At 41.5% G+C, this 26149-nt stretch overlaps 1 protein-coding gene across 2 annotated transcripts in view; it reads right to left on the bottom strand.

Annotated features, from left to right (window-relative positions):
• The window catches only part of sult1st6 (sulfotransferase family 1, cytosolic sulfotransferase 6), a 30770-nt gene extending 4659 nt beyond the window's left edge, over positions 1–26111 (bottom strand). Inside the window, exons 1-6 of one of the 2 annotated variants that reach the window (XM_024387141.2) lie at positions 25299–26111; positions 21766–21894; positions 11824–11921; positions 11372–11498; positions 1539–1633; positions 541–721 (exon numbers count right to left, since the gene is read on the bottom strand). In XM_024387141.2, the coding sequence (XP_024242909.1) occupies positions 541–721; positions 1539–1633; positions 11372–11498; positions 11824–11921; positions 21766–21894; positions 25299–25485 (817 nt within the window). In that variant the 5' untranslated portion in view covers positions 25486–26111. The remainder of the gene's footprint in view (positions 1–540; positions 722–1538; positions 1634–11371; positions 11499–11823; positions 11922–21765; positions 21895–25298) is intronic. The other variant, XM_024387142.2, reaches the window with a different exon arrangement.
• Between the last annotated feature and the right edge of the window lie 38 nt (positions 26112–26149).

Raw genomic sequence — 26149 nt, 5'->3', positions numbered from 1 at the left:
TATTCCAAAACCTTATTCTTTTGCCATTCATTCTTCCTATATGGATGGCTGAACTGGGGGGCCAGGACCAAGTTTGGGAAACCCTAGACTAGACGTGACATAGTAAACAAACAAATCTGGGACACTCAAGTTAGTATGATATGTTACATTTGGTATGGTTATATAAGTCAGAAGGTTACTTAAGGCAAAAATGAAAGGAGGGTGGATGGATAGGCGTATAACGCAAAACTCTAACAGCCCAAAGGGAGGGTGAGTGATTGGTTGGTTGGTTGGTCGGAGAATATATTGTACAAATTGCAATTCGTAACATATCATACAAAATGGATGACGGACAACCACAAATTAATTCATACCATACCAAACATAATATATAATACTAATTTGAGTGTCCCAGAATTTTCGTTTATTATGTTACGTCTACCCCTGAGTTCAGGTTGATCATATACATAAAGACAGCTAGGGAGAGCCACAGCAGTGTGCAATCTGCCACGGACTCAGATAAGTCACATATGTATTAATAGTAGATAGAGGGAGGCAGACCTTTTCTCATGAAGGGGGAGATGGACTGGTCAAAGACTGGTTTGAGGATAAAGGAGTAGTTGGCCATCGGGTTCTCCTTCATGGTCTTAAAGGAGGTCAGCTCCACAATGCGGCTGATGACATCATCTGCGAGCGACAGATCAAGGTAGCGCATGATGCGCTCCACTTCTCGTTGAGGATTCTGTGAGGAAGACAAATAATGAGAATTTAACTGGAATATGTGGGGGGGGGCCATCTTAATCTTTTATTTTTATTGGCCAGTCTGAGATATAGCTTTTTCTTTGCAACTTTGCCTAGAAGGCCAGCATCCCGGAGTCACCTCTTTACTGTTGATGTTGAGACTGGTGTTTGGCGGGTACTATTTAATGAAGCTGCCAGTTGAGGACATGTGAGGCGTCTTTCTCAAACTAAACACTCTAATGTACTTGTCCTCTTGCTCAGTTGTGCAACGGGGCCTCCCACACATCTTTCTATTCTGGTTAGAGTCAGTTTGTACTGATCTGTGAAGGGAGTAGTACACGTCATTGTACGAGATTTTCAGTTTCTTGGCAATTTCTCGCATGGAATTGCCTTCATTTGTCAGAACAATAATTATACTGATGAGTTTCTGATATACTGATGAATTATAAACTTGGATTAGCTAACCCAACGTGCCATTGGAACACAGGAGTGATGGTTGCTGATAATGGGCCTCTGTACGCCTATCGGGCACATTCTGACCTTGAATTTAAGCATGGGGAAACGCATGTGCCAGCCAGGTCTGCTTTTGGGGTAGAGATCATAGAAATGGAGGTGTGGCAGAGATGTGTTTACAGATAAGATAATTCTGACCCTGGCTTCACACATAAATCCACCACCTTTACGAGAGAGAAAAGCTATACATTTATAAATTACAGTGCTGGTCATAAACTGTATATGTGCAAGTTTTTGTGTTGTGTGCTTCTCTATGTGTGCACATGCATCCGTGTGTGTGGACATTTGGTGCCGCTCTCCCCTACCTCTTTCATGTCTTCATAGAAAATGTAGAGTATATTCCTCTTCTCTCGTTCCTCCCAGTAACCCTTCACATGGTCGTACCAGGACCCCCATGCCACTGAGGGAGAGTACAATACACAGTTGAACCACTTACACTCAAAACCAACCAACTCTCATTCTATCAGCATTTACATTAGCACTATCATAAAAGTATTCTGTCTCCATGACAAACACAGGCTAGAATTCTTTCTCGGAAAGGGCATTATATTATTATTTTCTACGAATAGTTCGTGCAGGAGAAGCTGGGTCCCATGCCGTTGATTAACATTGTGCACCGCACGGGTCCTCTACGGAACGGATCTCGGTGTATGATTGTATGGACCAAAGCTTTAAAGTTAAGCGGCAAATTGTTTGCCTTGCAGCTGAATCCAGGGGTCTGACCTATGCAGGGTTGAGGGTCAGCATCTATCCAGGACTGAATGCCGAACTGCTAACACCGAGGGAAACTTTTTATTATTATATTTTTTTTTATTTTTAAAATTTTTATTTTATTTTATTAACAACAAATCAATACATAAAGCACATGAGGGAACACAAGCATACATAGATTACAAACAATGGACAATCGCGCTAGGGGGTACAATATCACATTACAATTACACAAGGACCTTAAGGGACATGCATATACTTACAATTCTAACAGCTTTTTTGTTAGTAGAGCATTTAACCGTCTTAAAATACAGTTCAATCTCTTTTTGTAGGGTACGAAAATGTGGTTTTCTGTTTGTAAATTTACATTTGTGTATATGAAATTTGTCAAAAAGAATAATGAAATTAATTACATAAAAATGATTCCGCTTATTTCTATTGTATGTAAAGAATCCAAACAGTACATCTCTCCACAATAGTGTAAAATCTTCATAAATGTGTTCAATTATAAACCTACTGATGTCTTGCCACAGTTTTCTTACATGCATACAATGCCAAAAAAGATGCACAACTGTTTCTGGGTGGTCATTACAAAAGGAGCAATTGGAGTTGATGTTTTCCTTAAACTTCTTCATATAGTGGTTGGCAGGATAATATTTATGAATAATTTTAAAGGAAACATCCTTAATTTTGTTAACAAGTAGGTATGTGTGTGGCAACATCCAAACTTTTTTCCAACAGATATTATCAATAAATCCATTCCAATAAGGCATGACATAAGGTATAGATACAACATCCTGCTGAAACAAGGATCGTATCGCTCTGTTGTTGAATGGACCAAAAGAGAAACAAATCTTTCCTACTGATGAGTCAACAGGGTCAATAGAAGGTAGGCTCTGAGGGTCAGGTCTTGACATGTTCCTGAATAACATAGCAACACCTACAACGAGGTGAGCTCCCAGCTACGCAAGCTAAACCTGAGATGTGGCTTCATCCGCCAGGCAAAACTAATCTTGACCTTCCAGAACACAACACACGTTTCCACAGCCAAGGAAGTGCAAGACGTCTTCAAGAAGCCCATCAAACCCAACACACAAGGGGATTAGCCAACAGATGGAACCCCATGACTGGCTTATTATTCAGGTACGCTATATCCATGCACAATCATGCAGCCTAGCCTATGGCTATGATGCTGCCCTCAGCATAAGACAATGAAGAGGATACCCCACACATTTGGGGAAAAGGAATAATATAAATATTATTGCTGAGCATTGAACTTGTTAGAATTATATTGCCTATGGTCCAGGACATTTACATAGAGATGACACCATGCCAATTAATGAACAATGGACAACATACGGACTTAAATCTGCTTGGGGGGATGATTTATAGAGAGGGTCTTGTGGGTGGTGACGTGACTTTCATTAACGTGATGACTGTTATTTATCGAATCTACTAACTATGTTTAATTGTCACCCAATTCTATTAATCATGTAACAATTAACTCATTAGGAATTTGGGGCCACCACGGGAGAAGTTGTTTAACGAGTTACTATCTCCTGAATTAACTCTAGAAGATATATAGATATCTCTTACATCAATAACAATCACTTATTAATCATTACCTCATATCAGTCTCATTCTGAACATTGCAGACTTCTTGAATCTGCAAGAACCCCACAGCCTTTCTGATTATTCAGTACTACACAAATTGATTTAATCATTTATTTACTAACTAACTAAATAATAACACAGAATAAACTAACTAAATAATAACACAGAATACACATACACACTTACGTGACACAAACGTCCTTAGTGGACTGACAGGATATGACAGCTTGTTTCACATATGGAGGGAGGGGTAGATAAAGAGAGGGAGAGACAAAGAGAGTCAAACTTATCGTACATTTGGAAACTACCCTCAAAGTAATAATAAGACTTTGCTCATAAACCACCGCTCGTTTGGGGTAAGGAATGTAATGAATTTATGTGTAGATGTCTTTGTCCTTTGTCTCTCTGAAACCAATCGATCCTTCTATGGGAAGTGGCTCGATGGGTGTAAGGCTCTGGTTGGCTACCAGAGATCTCAATGTCCTTAGTTGTTCCGGGTTTTAGTGGATGTTTCTTCAGATACACCAATTATTGTCTGAGATAGGATCTTCTCCTTCCTTTCTTGGGTAGATAGTCAAGTTTTAGATCCCTTTACATGCACAGCTGGAGACTGTCAAATGTTCTGGTCTAGTCTTTATCTTCTTTACTCGTGTTGAGAGTTTCAGAGTTTCTAACCATTTCAACGTGGCCAACGTTCCACTTTTTTCTGGTCTGATAGGTGAGGTTATCTTTTCATCTCGTGTTGAGTCTTAGAGTTTCAACCATTCATAATGTTTAGCTCACACTGTCCATCTGCTGGTCTGAATATGTAAATTTTTAGACAGTCCTTTTATGCACTCTGGTTGGAAAGGTGGTTCCATCCCACTGACATGCTCTTCTGACCTCATTAGGGGTGTGACTTAGTTAATGTGCAACGGTCATGAAAAACTATTATTTCATTAGAAAACCAAAATCACATTCCTATCTTAACAAACATAGTTTCATTGTTCTTAATATTCTATTAACATCATATTGGATGGAAAACTGAAAGCTAGAATGTGTTTCCTTCCTAAGTTACAGTATTTGGTTCATACAGTTTTGAATAACATCACAAAATAATAAACAATATGACAGGATTATTTTTTAGATCCCCACAGACCATTCTTAACATTCCTATCTTATAAATATTATTCCAAAGTTCACTCTTTGGGCAAAATGTCTCTGTAACAAAGACATTCCTTTCCCAATACTGAGGAGCAAAGGGAGAGTTCTCTTTCACTTAATTTACGACAGGGTGTGACGGTGTCATCTCTCCTGTGGGAGAGAGGGGGGTCTGGCTATCTGTCAGCCATTTGGCATGCTGATCTGAGGCCTTGGATCCTCACCCAGGAGAGTCATGACAGTGGTGAGCGACCAATTGGTGGGTTTCCCTGTGGGTCCTGCTTTTTATTTTGTATATCCATGGGCTTATCAACATTAAATATAGTATTGACATTTTAGAAGAACAATGGCAACACTAGCTATTCTCTAAGGAATTTGAAAGGCCTTAATATTCCTATCAAACGTTCCAGCTGTCTTGATATTTTAGCAAGAAACCATATAACAATGCCCCAAGAAACACACCTGCTCCAAAAGGATGCAAATAGAATAGAGAACCATTTCTACAAACGGGCTGTTTTTCATCAGCCCCAAACAAAACTAAGGGTGCAATAATGATACATAAGAAACTCAAAATCACCATCCTTGATAAAGGCAAAAACCAAGAAGGCAGAATCACTTTCCTTAAATGTATCCATAATGGAAATAAAAATTGCCTTTATTCATGTGTTTGCTCCAAGTTCATATGATCCTCAGTTTTTTATTCTCTGAACACCATATTGTTAGAATTAACTGAATTCCAACTGGTTATTAGGACAGACATGAATGCCAATCTGAACATGCAGGACAAATCTAATAAAACCAACTACAATCCACAGGCAACTAAGGCTGTCCAACATATACTCTCTGATTACAACCTCCACATGCCTGGCGAGCTCATAACTCTAAAGCAAAATGCTTTAGGGTACACTTTCTATTCAAACAGGCACAATATATTGTCCCGAATCGATTTCCTGCTATTATCTACTCCTCTATTTTCTTTAATCAAGAAAATGTAAGTTTGACACAATATGAGCCTATCTAATCATCAGGCTTATTACCTTACTGCTGGATACAAATTTCAGAATCTCCTTAAAAGAGCCACAAGATGGCGCTTTAATGTTTCCTTATTACAAAATGCAACTTTCTGTGAACAATTTGAAACTGAATTTAAATGATTCATATTTATGAAGAAAAATTCAGTCAATGATCCTCAGATTTTATAGGACACCATTAAAGGTTTTATTGAAAACAATGCAACTTCATTTGCATCTGGGCTGAATAAATAAAAATGAAAGAAGATATCAGAAGTGTCAATGTTATTAACGTTGAGCGTTCTCAACAAACACTTTTTTAAGACCAGGTAGGGACTACACGATTCAAAGTCAAGACATAACTAAATCTTTTGATAAGATAGTGAGCAAAATTTGCCATCCATCAAGTTAGACAATTACTTCCATGGTAATCGACCCAGTCATCTACTGACTAACAAGCTTCACAGTAATGATAAAATAGTGGATATTGCAACTATTGAATCTGAATGAGTTGAATTACTATCAGAACCCATGTATTGGTCACATGCACGTGGTTAGCAGATGTTATTGGGAGTGTAGTGAAATGCTTGTGCTTGTAGTTCCGACAGTGCAGCAATATCTAACATGTAATCGAACAATTCCACAACAATTACCTAATACACACAAATCTAAGTAAAGGAATGGAATAAGAATATATACAGTTTAAGTCTGAAGTTTACATACACTTAGGTTGGAGTCATTAAAACTCGTTTTTCAACCACGGTTAGGACATCTACTTTGTGCATGACACAAGTCATTTTTCCAACAATTGTTTACAGACAGATTATTTCACTTATAATTCACTGTATCACAAATCCAGTGGGTCAGAAGTTACGCTAAATTGACTGTGCCTTTAAACAGCTTGAAAAATTCCAGAAAATGATGTCATGGCTTTAGAAGCTTCTGATAGTCTAACTGACATCATTTGTGAGTCAATTGGAGGTGTACCTGTGAATGTATTTCAAGGCCTACCTTCAAACTCAGTGCCTCTTTGCTTGACATCATGAGAAAAATCAAAGAAATCAGCCAAGACCTCAGAAAAAAATTGTAGACCTCCACAAGTCTGGTTCATCCTTGGGAGCAATTTCCAAACGCCTGAAGGTACCACGTTCATCTATACAAACAATAGTACACAAGTATAAACACCATGGGACCACACAGCCGTCGTACCGCTCAGGAAAGAGACGCGTTCTGTCTCCTAGAGATGAACGTACTTTGGTGTGAAAAGTGCAAATCAATCCCAGAACAACAGCAAAGGACCATGTGAAGATGCTGGAGGAAACAGGTACAAAAGTATCTATATCCACAGTAAAACAAGTCCTATATCGACATAACCTGAAAGGCCGCTCAACAAGGAAGAAGCCACTGCTCCAAACCACCATAAAAAAGACAGACTACAGTTTGCAACTGCACATGGGGACAAAAGATCGTACTTTTTGGAGAAATGTCCTCTGGTCTGATCAAACAAAAATATAACTGTTTGGTCATAATGACCATCATTATGTTTGGAGGAAAAAGGGGGAGGCTTGCAAGCCGAAGAACACCATCCCAACCGTGAAGCACGGGGGGTGGCAGCATCATGTTGTGGGAGTGCTTTGCTGCAGGAGGGACTGGTACAATTCACAAAATAGATGGCATCATGAGGGAGGAAAAGTATGTGGATATATTGAAGCAATATCTCAAAACATCAGTCAGGAAGTTAACCTCTCTTGGGTAGGGGGCAATATTTTGACGTCCGGATGAAAAGCGTGCCCAAAGTAAACTGCCTGTTACTCAGGCCCAGAAGCTAGGATATGCATATAATTGGTAGATTTGGATAGAAAACACTCTAGTTTCTAAAACTGTTCAAATGATGTCTCTGAGTATAACAGAACTGATGGCAGGCGAAACCCCGAGGACAAACCATCCCCCCCAAAAAATTCAGCCTACCTATTTTCAATGGCAATCACTTTTATTATAAGGCCAAGTCCTCCCAGATTGCAGTTCTAGGGCTTCCACTAGATGTCACTACATGGCTGTAGTGTTTTCATGCACGTGGATGAGAGCGCATTCTTTGTTGTTTATCACCGGTAAAGACAATAACGATTCTCCGTCTTAAATTTTATGATTTATTTACATGTTAGGATAGCTGAGGTTTGATTATAAACATTGTTTGACTTGTTTGGATAAGTTTATTGGTAACGTTTGGGATTAATTTTGTATGCATTTTGAAGGAGGGAAACCGGTGGATTATTGAATGAAGCAGGCCAGCTAAACTGAGTTTTTGGGGTTATAAAGAAGGACTTTATCGAACAAAAGGATCATTTGTGATGTAGCTGGGACTGTTTGGAGTGCCAACAGAAGAAGATCTTCAAAGTTGAGGCTTTTATTATATTGCTATTTCTGACTTTCGTGGCGCCTGCCTGGTTGAAAAATGTTTTTCATGCTTTTGTACGCGGGGCGCTGTCCTCAGATAATTGCATGGTGTGCTTTCACCATAAAGCCTTTTTGAAATCTGACACAGAGGCTGGATTAACAAGTAGTTAAGCTTTATTGTGACGTATGACACTTGTATTTTCATGAATGCGCCAGAAATGTGAATTTCACCCTCTGCCGTTTCACCGGATGTTGTCGAGGTGGGTCGCTAGCGGAATGCCTGCGCCAGAAAGGTTAATGAGCAGAAATTGAATCATCTTGCTGTGTTTCCCTGACACACATAGGTTGATGGAGTGGTATTGTGGGTGACCCGGCATATAGAACACACGTTCAGCGCTCTAACGTTCATGGGAATGGAGAGGAGCTGAGTGGTGATGTTCAGCTCGGAAGCTAGGATAGCGTCCATAAAGCTGTCATTAGCCCCAGAGTCGATGAGTACCAGAAAAGATTGACTGGTTCCCCCACAGAAAAATGGCATGAACAGGGGTGCGAGTAAAGGGAGAAGAAAAGTTATCCGTATGGCCCACCAGAGTACTCACTCCTACTGGTGAGCCTGGTCTTTTAGTGGTCAGGTGGAGACGAAATGACAGGTAGTCACGCAATTCAGGCAACTCTTAGTGTGAAGCCTGTTAGCCGTTCAGCTGGAGACAGCCTAGCTCTGGCCTAGTTGCATAGGTTCGGGAAGAGGTGAATCGGCATCTTCGATGGCTCTCTGAGGAACTTGGGTAGCCTCGGGTTCTCTCAACAACGGAGCTGTCAGGGACTTTCAGGATAGCTCAGAGACGAGGTGGAATCGACTCTCCTCTCATTCCTTCGTTCCCGTAGTCGCCCATCGATCCGAATTTTCAAGGTGATGAGTGAGTCGAGATCCATTGGTAGTTCCCGAGCTGCAAGCTCATCATTTACTTCCTCCGATTCTCCATACAGGAACATGTCAAATAGTGCTTCCGTGTTCCAGGCTCTCTCAATTGCCAACGTGCGGAAATCAACCGCATAGTCTGCCACACTGCGGGAGTCTTGACGAAGCTGGAGTAACTTCTGGGCAACCTCTCTGCCGGACAATACGTTCTTTACCTCCGCCACAAACTCCTCCAGATTGAAGCATACGGCAGACTGTTGTTTCCATACCTCCGTAGCCCAGGCGAGATCCCTCCTGGACATCAGCGTGATGAGGTACGCTACCTTAGAGCAGTCCAATGGGAAGGAGGGGGGCTGCAGCTCGATGATGAGGAAACACTGAGCGAGAAACGCCAAACAGGTGCCCGACTCTCCATCGAAGCGTTCTGGAGGAGGTAAGCTGGGTTCCCGGGAAACCGGGGTGACCGGGGTGGCGGCGCTGCTAACAGCTGGGTTACAGAGGGGCTGGGAGTTTACCGTTGTGGTAGGCTGCCTAACAGGCAACCCGCAGAATTGCTCCAGGAATGTGTTCAACGCCTGGTCATGGCCCCTGGCCAAGGTCTGTAACTCTTCCATGATACCACGAAGCAACTCCTCGTGCCTTCCAATGGTGGCTCCTTGGGAGAAGATGACGTTGCGGAGCTGGTCCGAGTCTGCTGGGTTGTACTGGCCATGACGTTTCAGGTAAGACCCAGATGCAGAGTATCAAAGTAACAAAAGTTTATTACTAACATAGGGACAGGCAAAACGACAGGGGCAGGCAGAGGTCAGTAAATCCAGTGTGGTGTGGCAAGGTACAAACGGTTGGCAGGCTCAGGGTCAGGGCAGGCAGAAAGGTCAAAACCGGGAAAAACTAGAAGGCACAGTCAACTTAGTGTATGTAAACTTCTGACCCACAGGAATTGTGATACAGTGAATTATAAGTGAAATAATCTGTCTGTAAACAATTGTTGGAAAAATTACTTGTTTCATGCACAAAGTAGATGTCCTAACTAACTTGCCAAAACTATAGTTTGTTAACAAGAAATTTGTGGAGTGGTTGAAAAATGAGTTTTAATGACTCTAACCTAAGTGTATGTAAACTTCCGACTTCAACTGTACATATGCTATTTGGCCAACACGTGCTCATCGAACATCTCATTCTAAAATCATGGGCATTAATATGGAGTTGGTCCCTCCTTTGCTGCTATAACAGCCTCCACACTTCTAGGAAGGCTTTCTATTGGATGTTGGAACATTGCTGTAGGAACTTGCTCCCATTCAGCCACAAGAGCATTAGTGGGTTTGGGAACTGATGTTGGGCGATTAATCCTGGCTCGCAGTCAGCATTTCAATTAATCCCAAAGGTGTTCGATGGGGTTGAGGTCAGGGCTCTCTGCAGACCAGTCAAGTTCTTCCACACCGATCTCGACAAACCATTTCTGTATGGGCCTCTACTTTGTGCACGGGGGCATTGTCATGCTGAAACAGGAAAGGCCTTCCCCAAATTGTTGCCACAAAGTTTGAATCACAGAATGTTCTAGGATGTCATTGTATGCTGTAGCGTTAAGACTTCCCTTCACTGGAACTAAGGGGCCTAGCTCGAACCATGAAAAACAGCCCCAGACCATTATTCCTCCTCCACCAAACTTTACAATTGTCACGATATATTGGGGCAGGTAGCGTTCTCATGACATCCGCCAAACCCAGATATGTCCGTCGGTCTGCCAGATGGTGAAGCGTGATTCATCCCTCAAGAGAACGCATTTCCGCTGCCATTGGCGGCAAGCTTTACACCACTCCAGATGACGCTTGACATTGCGCATGGTAATCTTAGGCCAGTTTGCGGCTGCTCGGCCATGGAAACCCATTTCATTAAGTTCCTGACGAACAGTTCTTGTGCTGACATTGCTTCCAGGGGCAGTTTGGAACTCGGTAGTGAGTGTTAAAACCGAGAATAGATTATTTGTACACTCTACAGCACCCGTTCTATGAGCTTGTGTGGCCTACACCTTTGCAGCTGAGCCATTGTTGCTCCTAGACCTTTCCACTTCACAAAAACAGCACTTACGGTTGAATGTGGCAGCTCTAGCAGGGCAGAAATTTGCCCAACTCAATTGTTGGAAAGGCGACATCCTATGACGGTGCCACATGGAATGTCATTGACCTTTTCAGGACGGGCTACTCTACTGCCAATGCTTGTCTATGGAGATTGCATGGCTGTGTGCTCCTTTATCCTGGCATTGAAAGCGCCATGCTCTTCCAACTGAGGCATAAAGGACCACATTGGTATCAGTCATTTAGGAAAATGTTAGTTTCATTATATTACTTACGTTCTCCATTCATGAACTTGTGGATGTAGCCGTCCCACGGTCCAGGCTCAGGCTGGGTTAGATTCATGCGGTCAAAGTGGTAGTAGCTTACCAGGTTGTCCTTAGCATTCCTTGCAACATAGATAGCCTGGGGAGAAGATGGCCAGGGGAAGGTGTATCGTTTTGTTTGTCACTTACTGTTCTATGGATCATTTTTCAGATAACGTTAACTGAACATATTTACTTAATTCTAAAGCATCTCCAAACTCATTAAAAAAAAATCTGAATCTAGTACCTTTCACACTATAATTCCGACCAGAACTGTAATGTGCTAGCTCTGATATTGACCCTTCACATCGTCCTTTTCAGCATGGTTCCAACAACTACGGTGGATGCATAACTAGCCCAGCACAGTACAGTTCGGCTCAGCTTAGTAGTATGAAAAGGGAATTAGGAGTCGTACTCCACCTTACCTTGCATTTGTTTTTCCAGAACCCTTCGGGCACCAACTTGAAAGGCAGATGGGTCTTGATGACCCTTGGGGGGTCCATTTTTTTTAGGAGGCTCAAGCCTAGGAGACACAATTAGGATAAGTAAAATATTAGGGAGTTCTTGAAGGGTTAAAGTATGGGTCATTCTTACATTGCACTGGCTTTTTCATCCCTCGCCTTGAATTTGGGGATGTGGTTTGATGTGAGTGTGTTATGTTTACTATGTTTGTTTGCTATGATTCTTTGGTATGTATGTTTGTTATGTTCGTACCCTGGCAGTTATTGTTGTTTGACCCTCTATACTCAACGTAGTTGAGTTATCCTTAACATCCTAAGCCACTGTACTATTTTTGACTTAGGTTAAAGGACGGACAGTTGTGTTTGTGATGCTAACGTTAGCTCACCAATGTGTGGATGTTTGAATTGGAAAAAAACACAAGTTGTTTATAAATAACAAGTCTCATTCTTTCAACATAACATTGGTGACGATTGGTAGTTCTACTGTCTGTAAAGAAATGGGCGGGATGTAGTATGATTCTTCTGCTACGATTGGAAAGTGTGCACTGTCTACAGCACAAGTGTGGTTGTGATTTTGTTATGGCCAGCAGTGCCTGGCCGTAATACTGTGTGGGCAGGATTGAAATCTAAACCCAACCCAAGGAAAACTGTGACATTGTCGATTCCTTAAATCTCACAAATCTCAGGTTTGGAAGAAAGCTTACTGACTTTAGGACCAAAGTTCTCCTATTTACACTTTTTTGTCAATTTTGCAACTACAATTTATGTTTAGGACTAATATTGATGCCACATAAGCAGTTTTCAAGCAGAGAAGTTGGTTTTGGAGTCCCTATTTAAATAGCCAAATTCAATACATCTGCCAATTCATTTCCAGCAATATTGCCACTGCCTGTCTGTGTGGTGCCCGTGTCTTCATGTAGCCAGTTAGTGATGCTAATGATAACCATCTTTTGGGTAGACAGAAAGGGTTTCCCCAAAACCTTCTCAATTAAAAGTTAACTACAAGGTAGGCCTTCCTGACAGAATGACAACATGATTGTTTGTATCAATTGGGTGGGCATTTGTTTTGAAAACTCTGCCATCACATGTGCAGTAGCAGAACAGAAACTTCACTAGCCAAACACATTCCTCTCTTGCTTGGTGTGCACTTGAATTAAAGGGAAATTACACTCAATCAAAATGTGTATTTTTTCCCCCAGATCCAATAATGGTATTCTGATGTGATTTAAGCATTGACATGGACTCAGAACATACAATGTTGTTGTTTCTATATAAACAATTGTAAATTTGATAGTGAAAATCAGAAAAAAAGAAAAAATAAGAATAGTTGTTTATTAAAGTATCTGCCCAGTGTTCCAGATTTCTATGAAATATCACATAAAATGTATTACAATGTGAATTTAAATTATTATTAAGGATGTTAATAAGCATCTTTTCTCTGTGTCCCTGCTTGCCCTGTTAGGAAATAATAGAGTGGTTTAGGGCGTATACCTGTCAAAAAAATGCTGATTTGCTAGCTCAGCCAATGAGACGTGAATACCCTTGGATATGCAAATTAGCAACCAACTCCACGTGGGGCAGGGCTGCAGGCTTGCCTTTTTTACCGAAGGCTACTACTTTTAGTCAAATTGTATGGATCAGGGGTGTCAAATTCATTCCATGGAGTAGTGGAGGCTCCTCAAAAGAGGAAGTGGAGGACCATCCTCCTCAGTGAATTTCATGAAAATGTACATTTTCAAACATTTGAAAAGTTATCCCTATTAGATAAAACTATAGTAAATATAATCACGTCACCAGATAATTGATTAAAATACTATTTTGCTAGAAGTTCTAGAGTAGCCTCAACAGCACTCTAGAGGGTAGCACCATGGTGTAGACGGAGGACAGCTAGCTCCATGTACATTGACATCAATATAAAACCTAGGAGGCTCATGGTTCTTACCCCTTCCGTAGACTTACACAGTAATTATGACAACTTCAATAACAAGTTTATCTCAATACTTTGTTATATACCCTTTGTTGGCAATGACAGAGGTCAAACGTTTTCTGTAAGTCTTTACAAGGTTTTCACACACTGTTGCTGGTATTTTGGCCCATTCCTCCATGCAGATCTCCTCTAGAGCAGTGATGTTTTGGGGCTGTTGCTGGGCAACACGGACTTTCAACTCCCTCCAAAGATTTTCTATGGGGTTGAAATCTGGAGACTGACTAGGCCACTCCAGGACCTTGAAATGCTTCTTACGAAGCCACTCCTTCGTTGCCCGGGGGGTGAGTTTGGGATCATTGTCATGCTGAAAGACCCTTCAATGCCCTTGCTGATGGAAGGAAGTTTACACTCAAAATCTCACGATACATGGCCCCCCCCATTCATTCTTTCCTTTACACGGATCAGTCTTCTTGGTCCCTTTGCAGAAAAACAGCCCCAAAGCATGATGTTTCCACCCCCTTCACAGTAGGTATGGTGTTCTTTGGATGCAACTCAGCATTCTTTGTCCTCCAAACACGACGAGTTGAGTTTTTACCAAAAAGTTAATTTTTGATTTCATCTGACCATATGACATTCTCCCAATCTTCTTCTGGATCATCCAAATGCTCTCTAGCAAACTTCAGACGGGCCTGGACATGTACTGGCTTAAGCAGGGGGACACGTCTGGCACTGCAGGATTTGAGTCCCTGGCGGCGTAGTGTGTTACTGATGGTAGGCTTTGTTACTTTGGTCCCAGCTCTCTGCAGGTCATTCACTAGGTCCCCCCGTGTGGTTCTGGGATTTTTGCTCACCGTTCTTGTCATCATTTTGACCCCACGGGTGAGATCTTGTGCGGAGCCCCAGATCGAGGGAGATTATCAGTGGTCTTGTATGTCTTCCATTTCCTAATAATTGCTCCCACAGTTGATTTATTCAAACCAAGCTGCTTACCTATTGCAGATTCAGTCTTCCCAGCCTGGTGCAGGTCGACAATTTTGTTTCTGGTGTCCTTTGACAGCTCTTTGGTCTTGGCCATAGTGGAGTTTGGAGTGTGACTGTTTGAGGTTGTGGACAGGTGTCTTTTATACTGATAACAAGTTCAAACAGGTGCCATTAATACAGGTAACTAATGGAGGACAGAGGAGCCTCTTAAAGAAGAAGTTACAGGTCTGTGAGAGCCAGAAATTTTGCTTGTTTGTAGGTGAGCAAATACTTATTTTCCACCATAATTTGCAAATAAATTAATTAAAAATTCTACAATGTGATTTTCTGGATTATTTTTTTTTCTCATTTTGTCTGTCATAGTTGAAGTGTACCTATGATGAAAATTACAGGCCCTCTCATCTTTTTAAGTGGGAGAACTTGCACAATTGGTGGCTGACTAAATACTTTTTTGCCCCACTGTACATGAATGAATAATGCAAGATATGCAAACATTATTAAGTGACTATGCTTAGGACATCCGGGATCCATTGAGTGAAGAAATGGAATAGGTCGCAACCCTTGCGGTCCTCTTTCAATCCCACCACACGGATATTGCTACGCCTGCTCTGGTTCTCCATCTGGTCTACCTTGTTTATGAGAGAGGCGTTGTCCTTCTGCAGCTGGTTCATAACCTGGTCATGTCGAGTGATGGTATCTTCAACGGTGCTAATGCGTAACTCAGCCTCAGTCGTTCTCAAAAGGAGATCGTTCAGGGAGGATTTCAGGTCGTCAATGGAAGAACGGAGTTCAGACGATTTCTTGTCAATTTCCAGTGAAAGACCTTTGTTACTATCTTGAATTTCCGGGAGGAGAGTTTTTTATTTTACTTTTAAATTTTTTATTTCACCTTTATTTAACCAGGTAGGCCAGTTGAGAACAAGTTCTCATTTACAACTGCGACCTGGCCAAGATAAAGCAAAGCAGTGCGACACAAACAACAACACAGAGTTACACATGGAATAAACAAAACATACAGTCAATAACACAATAAAAAAACATCTATATACAGTGTGTGCAAATGAGGTAAGATTAGGGAGGTAAGGCAATAAATAGGCCGTAGTGGCGGAGTAATTACAATTTAGCAATTAAACACTGGAGTGATAGATATGCAGAAGATGAATGTGCAAGTGGAGATACTGGGGTGCAAAGGAGCAAAATTAAAAATAACAATATGGGGATGAGGTAGTTGGATGGGCTATGTACAGGTGCAATGATCTGTGAGCTGCTCTGACAGCTGATGCTTATAGTTAGTGAGGGAGATATGAGTCTCCAGCCTCAGTGATTTTTGCAATTCGTTCCAGTCATTGGCAGCAGCAATAATTTAAAGGAACTGGTAGGAAAGGCGGCCAAAGGAGGAATTGGCTTTGGGCGTGACCAGTGAAATATACCTGTGCATGCTACGGGTGGGTGCTGCTATGGTGACCAGTGAGCTGAGATAAGGCAGGACTTCACCTAGAAAAGACTTATAGATGACCTGGAGCCAGTGGTTTTGGTGAGCAATATGAAGCGAGGGCCAGCCAACGAGAGCATACAGGTCGTAGTGGTGGGTAGTATATAGGGCTTTGGTGACAAAACGGATGACACTGTGATAGACTGCAAGATGGCGTAGCAGTGCAGAAGTGGTTTGTCGTTCTCCCCTGTACATTTTGTATTTTTCGTCTTTTTTTGTATATATTTCCATTTATTTTCAATCTCTTTTCCATTTTTAAATGAAATATACCTTCCGGTAACCTGCCTCACCGAATTTGATACGGAGCCGCTATTTTTAGACCTTTTAGCCAGAACCTCCATCAGCAGCTAGCCATCAGAAGCTAACCAGCTAATTAGCTACTAGCTATTTCGTCATTGTCAGCCACTGCTAGCAGCCTTTACCTTCGGCACAGACACCAGACGCTTTATTCAACTTGCCAGCCAGCCAGTATCGGACTGTTTTCTCCGCTACAATGCCAGATTCCTGCCGTAAGCCCTGGACCATTACTCCTAATCATCACAGCTAGCTAGCTGCCACCAAATGGCCAAGCACGGAAGCTAGCTATGAGCCAGGCCCACCTCCCAGCCCGCTCAGTGATCACTCGGCTACACAGCTGATGTCGCCGGGACTCTTCCCGGACTCTTTCCCAACACGGCTAGAATTCCACTACTCCACCGGATCCTTGCTGTAAACTCTGGACCTTCGCACCGGGTCATCACTGTTAGCTAGCTGCTACCGAGTGGCTATAGTGGCTAACTCCCCTGCCCCGAAGCTAGCACCAGTTAGCCGCGAGCCAGGTGCATCTCCGGGTGTTAAAGGAATATAACAATTCCTATATGTGTTCATTAACCAATTCAATTGAAATCACTTTGTCTGTTTCTAAGAATTTGTAAGATCCTTATTTGCATAAAATAGACAGAGACCAGTCTACCAAAATTAGACAATAGCATTTATTCTCGAGAGCGCTGGTCCTAATACAATGTACATTGGTTTATATACCTCACATTTAGTCATAAATGTCTCTCTTCCTCTCTGATACAATGGCAATATAGTTCACAAACCTTCGGGTGATGTGGAGGTTAACTCAGGCCCTGCATGTCCCCAGGCACTCTCATTTGTTGACTTCTGTAACCGAAAAAGCTTTGGTTTCATGCATGTCAACATCAGAAGTCTCCTCCCTAAGTTTGTTTTACTCACTGCTTTAGCACACTTAGCCAACCCTGATGTCCATGCCATGTCTGAATCCTGGTTTAGGAAGGCCACCAAATACTCTGAGATTTCCATCCCCAACTACAACATTTTCCATCAAGATAGAACTGCCAAAGGGGGAGGAATTGCAATCTACTGCAAAGATAGCTTGAAAGGTACTTTACTTTCCAGGTCTATGCCCAAACAGTTCGAGCTTCTAATTTTAAAAATGTATCTCTCCAAAAATAAGTCTCTCACTGTTGCCGCGTGTTATAGACCCCCCTCAGCTCCCAGCTGTACCCTGGACACCATATGTGAATTGATTGCCCCTCATCAATCTTCAGAGTTCGTTCTGTTAGGTGACCTAAACTGGGGTATGCGTAACACCCCAGCAGTCCTACAATCTAAGCTAGATGCCTTCAATCTCACACAAATGATCATGGAACCCACCAGGTACAACCCTAAATCCGTCAACTTTGGCACCCTCATAGATATTATTATGACCAACTTGCCCTCCAAATGCACCTCTGCTGTTATGGGTCTGCGGTCAAACGACCAACCCTCATCACTGTCAAACGCTCCCTAAAACACTTCTGTGAGCAGGCCTTTCTAATCGACCTGGCCCGGGAATCCTGGAAGGATATTGACCTCATCCCATCAGTCGAGGATGCCTGGTCATTTTTAAAAGTAATTTCCTCACCATCTAAAATACGCATGTCCCTTTCAAAAATTGTAGAACTAAGAACAGATATAGCCCTTGGCTCACTTCAGACCTGACTGCCCTCGACCAGCACAAAAACATCCTGTGGTGGACTGCAATAGCATCGAATCATCCTCGCGATATGCAAGCGGATGGGCCTTCAGGGGTCGCGATGGAGGAGCCTGTTGAAACCCCCTCTGGCGGATTACATCGGTAGACCAGTCGTGATGGATCGGCGGGCTCGGCGTCGGCAGTAAAAGGGGTCCAGGCTAATTGGCAAAGTAGGTATTGTAGCCCAAGGAGTGGCTGATGGACCTCTTCAGCTAAGATGGGCCTCTTCAGCTAAGATGGGCCTAGCACGAGGCTAGTTCCAGGCTAACTGGTGCTTGCTTCTGGACAGAGATGTTAGCCAGGAGTAGCCACTCGGATAGCAGCTAGCTAGCTGCGATGATCCAGGTGAAAAGGTACAGAGCTTGCGGTAGGAATCCAGAGATGTGGAGATTTGGTGGAGAAAAGCAGTCTGGTATGCTCTGGGTTGAATCGCGCTGTGCAGACTGGCAGGAGTTGACCGGGCTAAGGTTAGCTGATGACCGCTAGCAGTGGCTAACTGACTACTAGCTAGTAGCTAGTTAGCAGGCTAGCTTCTGTTGGGGGTTCCGATTCTAAAGTATAGAAAATAGCAGATCCATACCAAATTGGGTGAGGCGGGTTGCAGAAGAGTATGTTGAAATTGAATTTAAAAATATAAAAAATATATACGAAATATATACGAAGGAAAAAAATATATATACACGGGACACGAAAAGACAAGACATCTGAACTGCTACGCCATCTTGGAGATTAAACGTAGCAAGCATGCCGGCAGACTCGGAAGAGGCTGCTGAGAGCAACAGTCTCGAATTATTTTGGGATTCAACAAAGTTTTGGTCATCCTTCTTGCCTCTCGGCCGGAGGTCCATGGCTCTTTGGGAAGGTATGTAAAATTTCAAGAATTTTGAACGTTTCTTCCAGTGTAGTTGCAAAAACCATCAAGCGCTATGATGAAACTGGCTCTCACGAGGACCGCCACAGGAAAGGAAGATCCAGAGTTACCCATGCTGCAGAGGATACGTTCATTAAAGTTAAATGCACCTCAGATTGCATCCCAAATAAATGCTTCACAGAGTTCAAGTAACAGACACATCTAAACATCAAGGAGACTGTTCAGAGGACACTGCATGAATCAGGCCTTCATGGTCAAATTGCTGCAAAGAAACCATTACTAAAGGACACCAATAATAAGAAGAGACTTTCTTGGGCCAAGAAACATGAACAATGAAAATTAGACCAGTGGAAATCGGTCTTTTAGGTTGATGAGTCCAAATTTGAGATTTTCGTTCCAACCGCTGTGTCTATGTGAGATGCAGATTAGGTGAACAGATGATCTCTGCATGTGTGGTTCCGACCGTCAAGCATGGAAGAGGTGTGAAAAGGTGTGATGGAAGAGGTGTGATGGTGTGTGGGTGTTTTGTTGGTGACACTGTAGGTGATTTATTTACAATTTAAGGCACACTTAACCAGCATGGCTACCACAGCATTCTGTAGAAATATGCAATCTTATCTGGTTTGCGTTTAGTGGGACTATTATTTGTTTTTCAACAGGACAATGACAAAATACAGCTCCAGGCTGTGTAAGGGCTACTTGACCAAGAAAGAGAGTGATGGAGTGCTGCATCAGATGACCTGGGTTTGGGATGAGTTCGACTGCAGAGTGAAGGAAAAGCAGCCAACAAATGCTCAGCATATGTGGGAACTCCTTTAAGACTGTTGGAAAAGCATTATAGGTGAAGCTGGTTGAGAGAATGCCAAGAGTGTGCAAAGCTGTCATCAAAGCAAAAGGCTACTTTGAAGAATCTGAAATCTAAAATAGATATTTTGATTTGTATTTTGGTTAATACATGATTCTATATGTGTTATTTCATAGTTTTGATGTCTTCACTATTCTACAATGTAGAAAATAGTACAAACAAAGAAAAATCATTGAATGATTAGGTGTGTCCAAACGTTTGACTGGCACTGTGTGTGTATTTATATATATATTTGTTTAATAATAATCTTAATATGTCACAAATTTGAGTATTCTGTGTGATAATTTGGTGTGTCTAAAAGTTTCAATGGTGTTACTCTATTTAAATTAAGGGAAATTAAATTGTGAGCCAAATTATAAATCATATGTCATTAGAAATGAAGGACCTTATATTTAAGCATCTGGGGCTTCCATTTTTAAAAAATCCTTAGTTTACCTATAATGTGTCATTGATGTTACTAATCAAAAAGTTATTAAGCTGCCTTATTAGTTGATTTAAAATGAGAAGATTTACCCAAAGACATTGAAATCAAGAAAAATGTAGATTTTTTCCTCTCCCCAAAATGCTATTCCCAAAAGCCACCTCAATCTAAGAATGACCATAGAGGTCTCTAGTTGGATATAATCCATTTTTGCCAAAGTTCTCAACTGGGTGGGGATTCCTATGAGTTGGGAGTGATCAGCCAATGATCAGCGCATTGGCTTCTTCTTCAAATTGGGTTGCCTGATTTGTAAATGGGTTTAAGCTGTATCACTGCCATTTAGTGGCCAAAATACTTGAACGACACAATATTTGGTTCAGGACAACAGCACTGCAGGTGGCGTTAAATTACCATTATAAGCTTTATTCTTTTTTTAACACAAAAGAAGTAAATTGACTACTTCAAAATGGAGATAGCCTCAATGTTGCTGCCTATGCTGTCTTAGATGCCATAGTAGGACAGATACAGTATATTACAAAAGCATCCATCCATACAAGGCCTAATACAACATTTTGTGCAGTGTGTTTATGTGTGTGTGTGTGTGTGTGTGTGTGTGTGTGTGTGTGTGTGTGTGTGTGTGTGTGTGTGTGTGTGTGTGTGGATAAAAAGAAAAAGGCATATTTCCTCTCGACCATGAACAATAAAGTAAACTTTATAGCCGTCGTGCATCATAAAACACTGTTGCACACTCAATAAATATTCAAAGGTTAGCAATCACAGCACAGGTGATTTTGACCTTGTTCTCTGTACTTGCTTTTAACACACACAAGCACAAACACACACACATGCACACACACACACACACACACACTGGGGGGAGATGTTTGCATGTTAATAACTCCTTCTCTGATCAAGGTAGAGGAAACGGGTTGTTATTAAGACCAGCGCCCAAACATTCCTCCAGGAATTGGGTTTGTGAGCCGTGGGGTACACATAAAATGGCCCTGCACTGCGGACCAGAGTTACGAGATGCATTTAAGCTAAGTAGGAAGATGAAATAGAACAGAAGCTTGAAAATAAATACTTTATCTCTGCCTATAAATACTTTATCTGTGCCTATTTGAGCTTGACTGGCTTAATAACCTAATAGAAACTTCCCAAAATTGCAAACCCTGCCCATCTGGCACTCCAGGCAGACTCTAGCAAAAAACGTATTGCAAGAAGTATTTGAAAATAGGTATTTGACCCAGGTCTGCTACAATGATACACATTGAGCTCTGAACAGCTTGTAGGATGAGAAAGCACACACACACACACATACACACGCACCAGAGGGGACGGGCGGGGGGGAGTGCATCTCCAGGAATGGGATTCGGAAGGAGGTGGGTGCTCTCCTTGCGACCTCTGCGTCTCCGTTGTTAAGCAGCAGGTCCACGATCTCCTGGGTCCACGTGGTTCCTGAGAGACAGGAAAGGTAGAGGGGCCCATTGAAATATAACTACTAGAAGCCCCTCAGACGCCGGCAAGTTGACAGGAACACTCATGGGTACCGCCAACAGTCCACCTATCACGGATGATTGACTTGAATGAGAATGTCCATTCTAGTAATTCTATTTCTTTGGAATTTACATTACTCCAGGGGTATGCAGTGGACATTCCAAACCAGTGGCCAGTGCAATGAATATGTTCTTCCACTCCAAAATATCCATATGAAAAAAATATTATATGGTGTAAATACTATCGTATTCACTGTAGTTTTTTTGCGGACTTTACTGTAGTATTCACTGTAGTGATTTTGCGGACATTCTGTTGTATTTACAGTTTACTATAGTTTAAATACTGTAGTAAAAAAACTGTAGTATATACTATATGAATTACTGTAGTGCTTTTTTGGACTGTGGTATACTGTAGTATTTATGTAGCATTTTGGCAGACTGTAGTATACTGTGTATTTTTTTGTGGACATTACTATAGTATTTACTATAGTGTTTTTGTTTTATTATCTTTGACATAGAAGTGGGGGCTTCAGGAAATGTACTGGACAAATACTAAAAGAGACCATTTTCCATAACCTGTAGGTAGGACTGGGGTCTGAATGAACAGTTCAGAGCTTCTATTATTTTCTATAACCTGTAAGTAACACAATATATGGTCTATACTTGGCATATACAGGTAACTGCCAAAATAATGGAAACACTTATGTAATATAGGGATGTAAAAGTATATTGAAAGCAGGTTCTTCCAGAGAGGTGTGGTTCCTGAGGTCATTGAGCAATCAACATCCCATCACACTTAGGGTCATGTCTAAAAATAGTCAGTGCTATCAGGGATCCTTGGGACATCCCTGCCCCAGTGGTGTAAAGTACTTAAGTAAAAATACTTTTGGATTATATATATATATATATATATATCCATCCATATATATATAAAATGTATTTGTCAAAAAATGTAACAACTACAGATTGCCCCTTTAAATCTGTCAAAAGTGTGCGAGTTTGAGCATGTTTCCATTAGGCCTGTGGATTTATTTTTTATTTATTAGCATGAATTAGATTGAGCAATAAAAGCACTACTTTTTTTCTATAGGCTGGGATCCACACTATGCAGCTGTTGCAAGAGCGCATTCATTGTCTACTGTTTAAAAAAAAAGATCAATAGGCAGTTTAAACTTCTTGAATTCAACCATTATTGGGTTCAAATACACATTTAGATTTGTGAACAGCCATCCACAACAACCACTATCAGTAAGGCACAAATAGCTACATGAGAGAGCTGCAGTGTGATTCACATCAATGCGCTTTGTAGATATCAATAATAAGTGATATCCATATCACCGTAGACTACACCACTGCTGTCATTCTTACCTCCAAGCGTTTATTTAAATTGGATCATCTTTGGATGCCAACAGCAGTCGCACCATTGGAAGACATACCTTGGACTGTAGCCTAAAAAAGCCTGTTCCTGCGCTTTTCCCATAATCGATCAATCACATTTGGTGTGTTAGTGATCTCTGACATGTGTTCAGACTCGGTCGGGTGGAATGAACTTAAATTTGTGCCTTTTTTCAATGCTGCTTTGAATGTCATTGAGAAAACAGAGAAGTGTCAAATATGTATTTCTCGCACTTAAAAGTAATCCTTGAAGTAATCATCTCGTTTTTCAAACGTACCTGTGATCTGATTACAATATTTTTGCTGGTAATGTAACCGATTACAGTTACCGTTTTTTGTAATCCCATACGTGTGACGGTTTGCTTACTCCCCATCCCTGGCTATCTGTACATTTAAAATTACAAGAAAATCATGCTGTCTGGATTGCTTAATATAAGGAATTTAAAATTATTTATACTTTTACTTTTGATACTTAAGTACATTTTATCAATTACATTTACTTTGATACTTAGGTATATTTGAAACCAATTACTTTTAGACTTTTACTCAAGTAGTATTTTATTGGGTGACTTTCCCTTTAACTTGAGTCATTTTCTATGAACATATCTTTACTTTTACTGCCCTAGACCCTAACCCTAACCTGGATGTACTGCCAAAATCTCTAAAACAACGTTGGAGGCAGTTAATGGTAGAGAAATGAACATTAAATTATCTGGCAACAACTCTGTTGGACATTCCTGTAGTCAGCATCCGAATTGCACGCTCCCTCAACATGAGATATCTGTGGCCTTGTGTTGTGTAATAAAACTGCACATTTTAGAGTGCCCATTTGTTGTCTCCAGCACAAGGTGCACCTGTGTAATGATCATGCTGTTTAATCAGCTTTTTGATATGCCACACCTGTCAGGTGGAAGGATAATCTTGGCAAAGGAGAAATGCTCACTAACAGGGATGTAAACAAATGTGTGCTCAAAATGGGAACAACAATTTACATGTTGCGTTTTTGTATATTTGTTCAGTATAGAATCAATACCAAGGTGCATTTAAGCTGTTCTGGCTCGTGGTGACCCAACGACCTATGAAGACACTTTATGTTGGTGTTTCCTTTATTTAGTCAGTTACCTGTATGTTTCTCACTTATGGGTGGCAAGAATTGAGATATGGGGGAGGGAAATAGGCAGGGTATATGCAAATTAAATACTATGATAAAACAACTGTAGTTTTTCTGCGGACTGTAATGTTTTTGCGAACATTACTGTAGTAGTGTTATTCTTTTACCTATTTTACGTAGTAAGTACTACACAAGATCAAGGGATACTACAGTGTGAAGTATAGTATTGTACAGTATACTACAGAATCATATAGTAAATACTGTAGTATTCTATAGAAAAGTATTTTTTCATGTGGGTAGTCGTCTGTTGAGATACTGTAACTCCACGACGACCCAGGTTAAGAAGATCAAGCTATGAACCACAATCCAAAATCAATGAAAAGGATAAGCACCTTATTGTTTTCAGGATTCGCTGTGCTTATCTGGTTCATTCATTTTGGTTTGAGGCATGTAGCTAGCACAGGAGGCACCTTCATTTGGGAGGACGGGCTCATAGTAATGGCTGGAATGGAATTATTGGAACAGTATCAAACACATGATCTACATGCGTCTGACACCATTCCATTCACTCCATACCAGCCATTATTATGTCCTCCCCTCACCAGCCTCCTGTGAAGCTAGCTCTAGACAAACGATGCCGTGGTGTGTGGACTCATCTTGGTGTTCGACTACTTTTAAGGTCTCAAAGTATCTGACAAACTTTGATTTCATACTTGTCCCTTTGATCTAGCCTGGTTAAACCAGCCTGAACCCTGTGACCGCATCATTCTGTGAGTGCAGTTTTCAGTCTGGTTAAACCAGGCTACCTTTAATCATCTGTGAATGACAAAATCAATTATAAGTAACCTCTTTCCAGTTACCTGCTTTGGGGTAGGTGGCAATGAGGAGATCAGAGGGATCGGGGCGGAAGGCCCAGATAGAGTCCCAGTTGTGGACAATGGGGCACATGAGAGGGACCCCTTGGATCTTGATCAGGGGAAAGCGGTGGAATGCGTCACCCGCTGCCGCGATGGCCTCGCTGTACGACAGCTCTTCTTTCCCAGCCATGACTTCAAATTCCTCCACGAGGAATCAGAACCACAAGCAGACCACAAGGAGACCAAGAGAAGACCACAGGGCACCCAAGAACGTAAAAGTGTTTAAGTCCAGTATTCTGCTTATCTTCTTGGAGTGGTTGGTCCTCTTTGTCAGAAAGTTGACTTGCTTGTTTTTCTCTCTGTATCACTCTAGCTTTCTAACATCTCTCTCTCTATGCAAGATCTCTCACTTTTCTTTTGTTTATCCTAAATAGCTTTCTCTGTATCTCGTCTGCTGAAGACGAGAAAAGCACAGAAGAGTAGATGGGATCTGTCTCTACCTTAGCTGCTGTAGATTCCGATGTCTGCTCTCAAACTAGTCTGTCTACCTCTCCTTGTTCTTATTCTCTCTCTCTCTCTCTCTCTCTCTCTCCCCCCCCCTCTCTCTCTCTGTAATATTTGACTATATGATCTTACTCCCTTCTTACTATCCCTATCTCCTAGAATATTTGTCTAGGCCCAAAATGTTCTCTCCCTTCTCCTACTCTGTTTTTAACCTCCTCTCTCTGGCTGAGTGCTGTCTGCCTGCTCTGAGCTCTATCCCGGTGTAAGCCATTCTGACTTCCTATACTAAAGTGCCCTTATGTAACTCCCCAGGCCAGACTGAATTCCACTTTCTTTTTTCTTTTTTTATC

Source organism: Oncorhynchus tshawytscha, linkage group LG24 (assembly GCF_018296145.1).
Source record: "Oncorhynchus tshawytscha isolate Ot180627B linkage group LG24, Otsh_v2.0, whole genome shotgun sequence".
Lineage (NCBI taxonomy): Eukaryota > Metazoa > Chordata > Actinopteri > Salmoniformes > Salmonidae > Oncorhynchus > Oncorhynchus tshawytscha.
The sequence above is the reverse complement of the archived record's forward strand: the minus strand, read 5'-3'. Positions and strand labels throughout refer to the sequence as shown.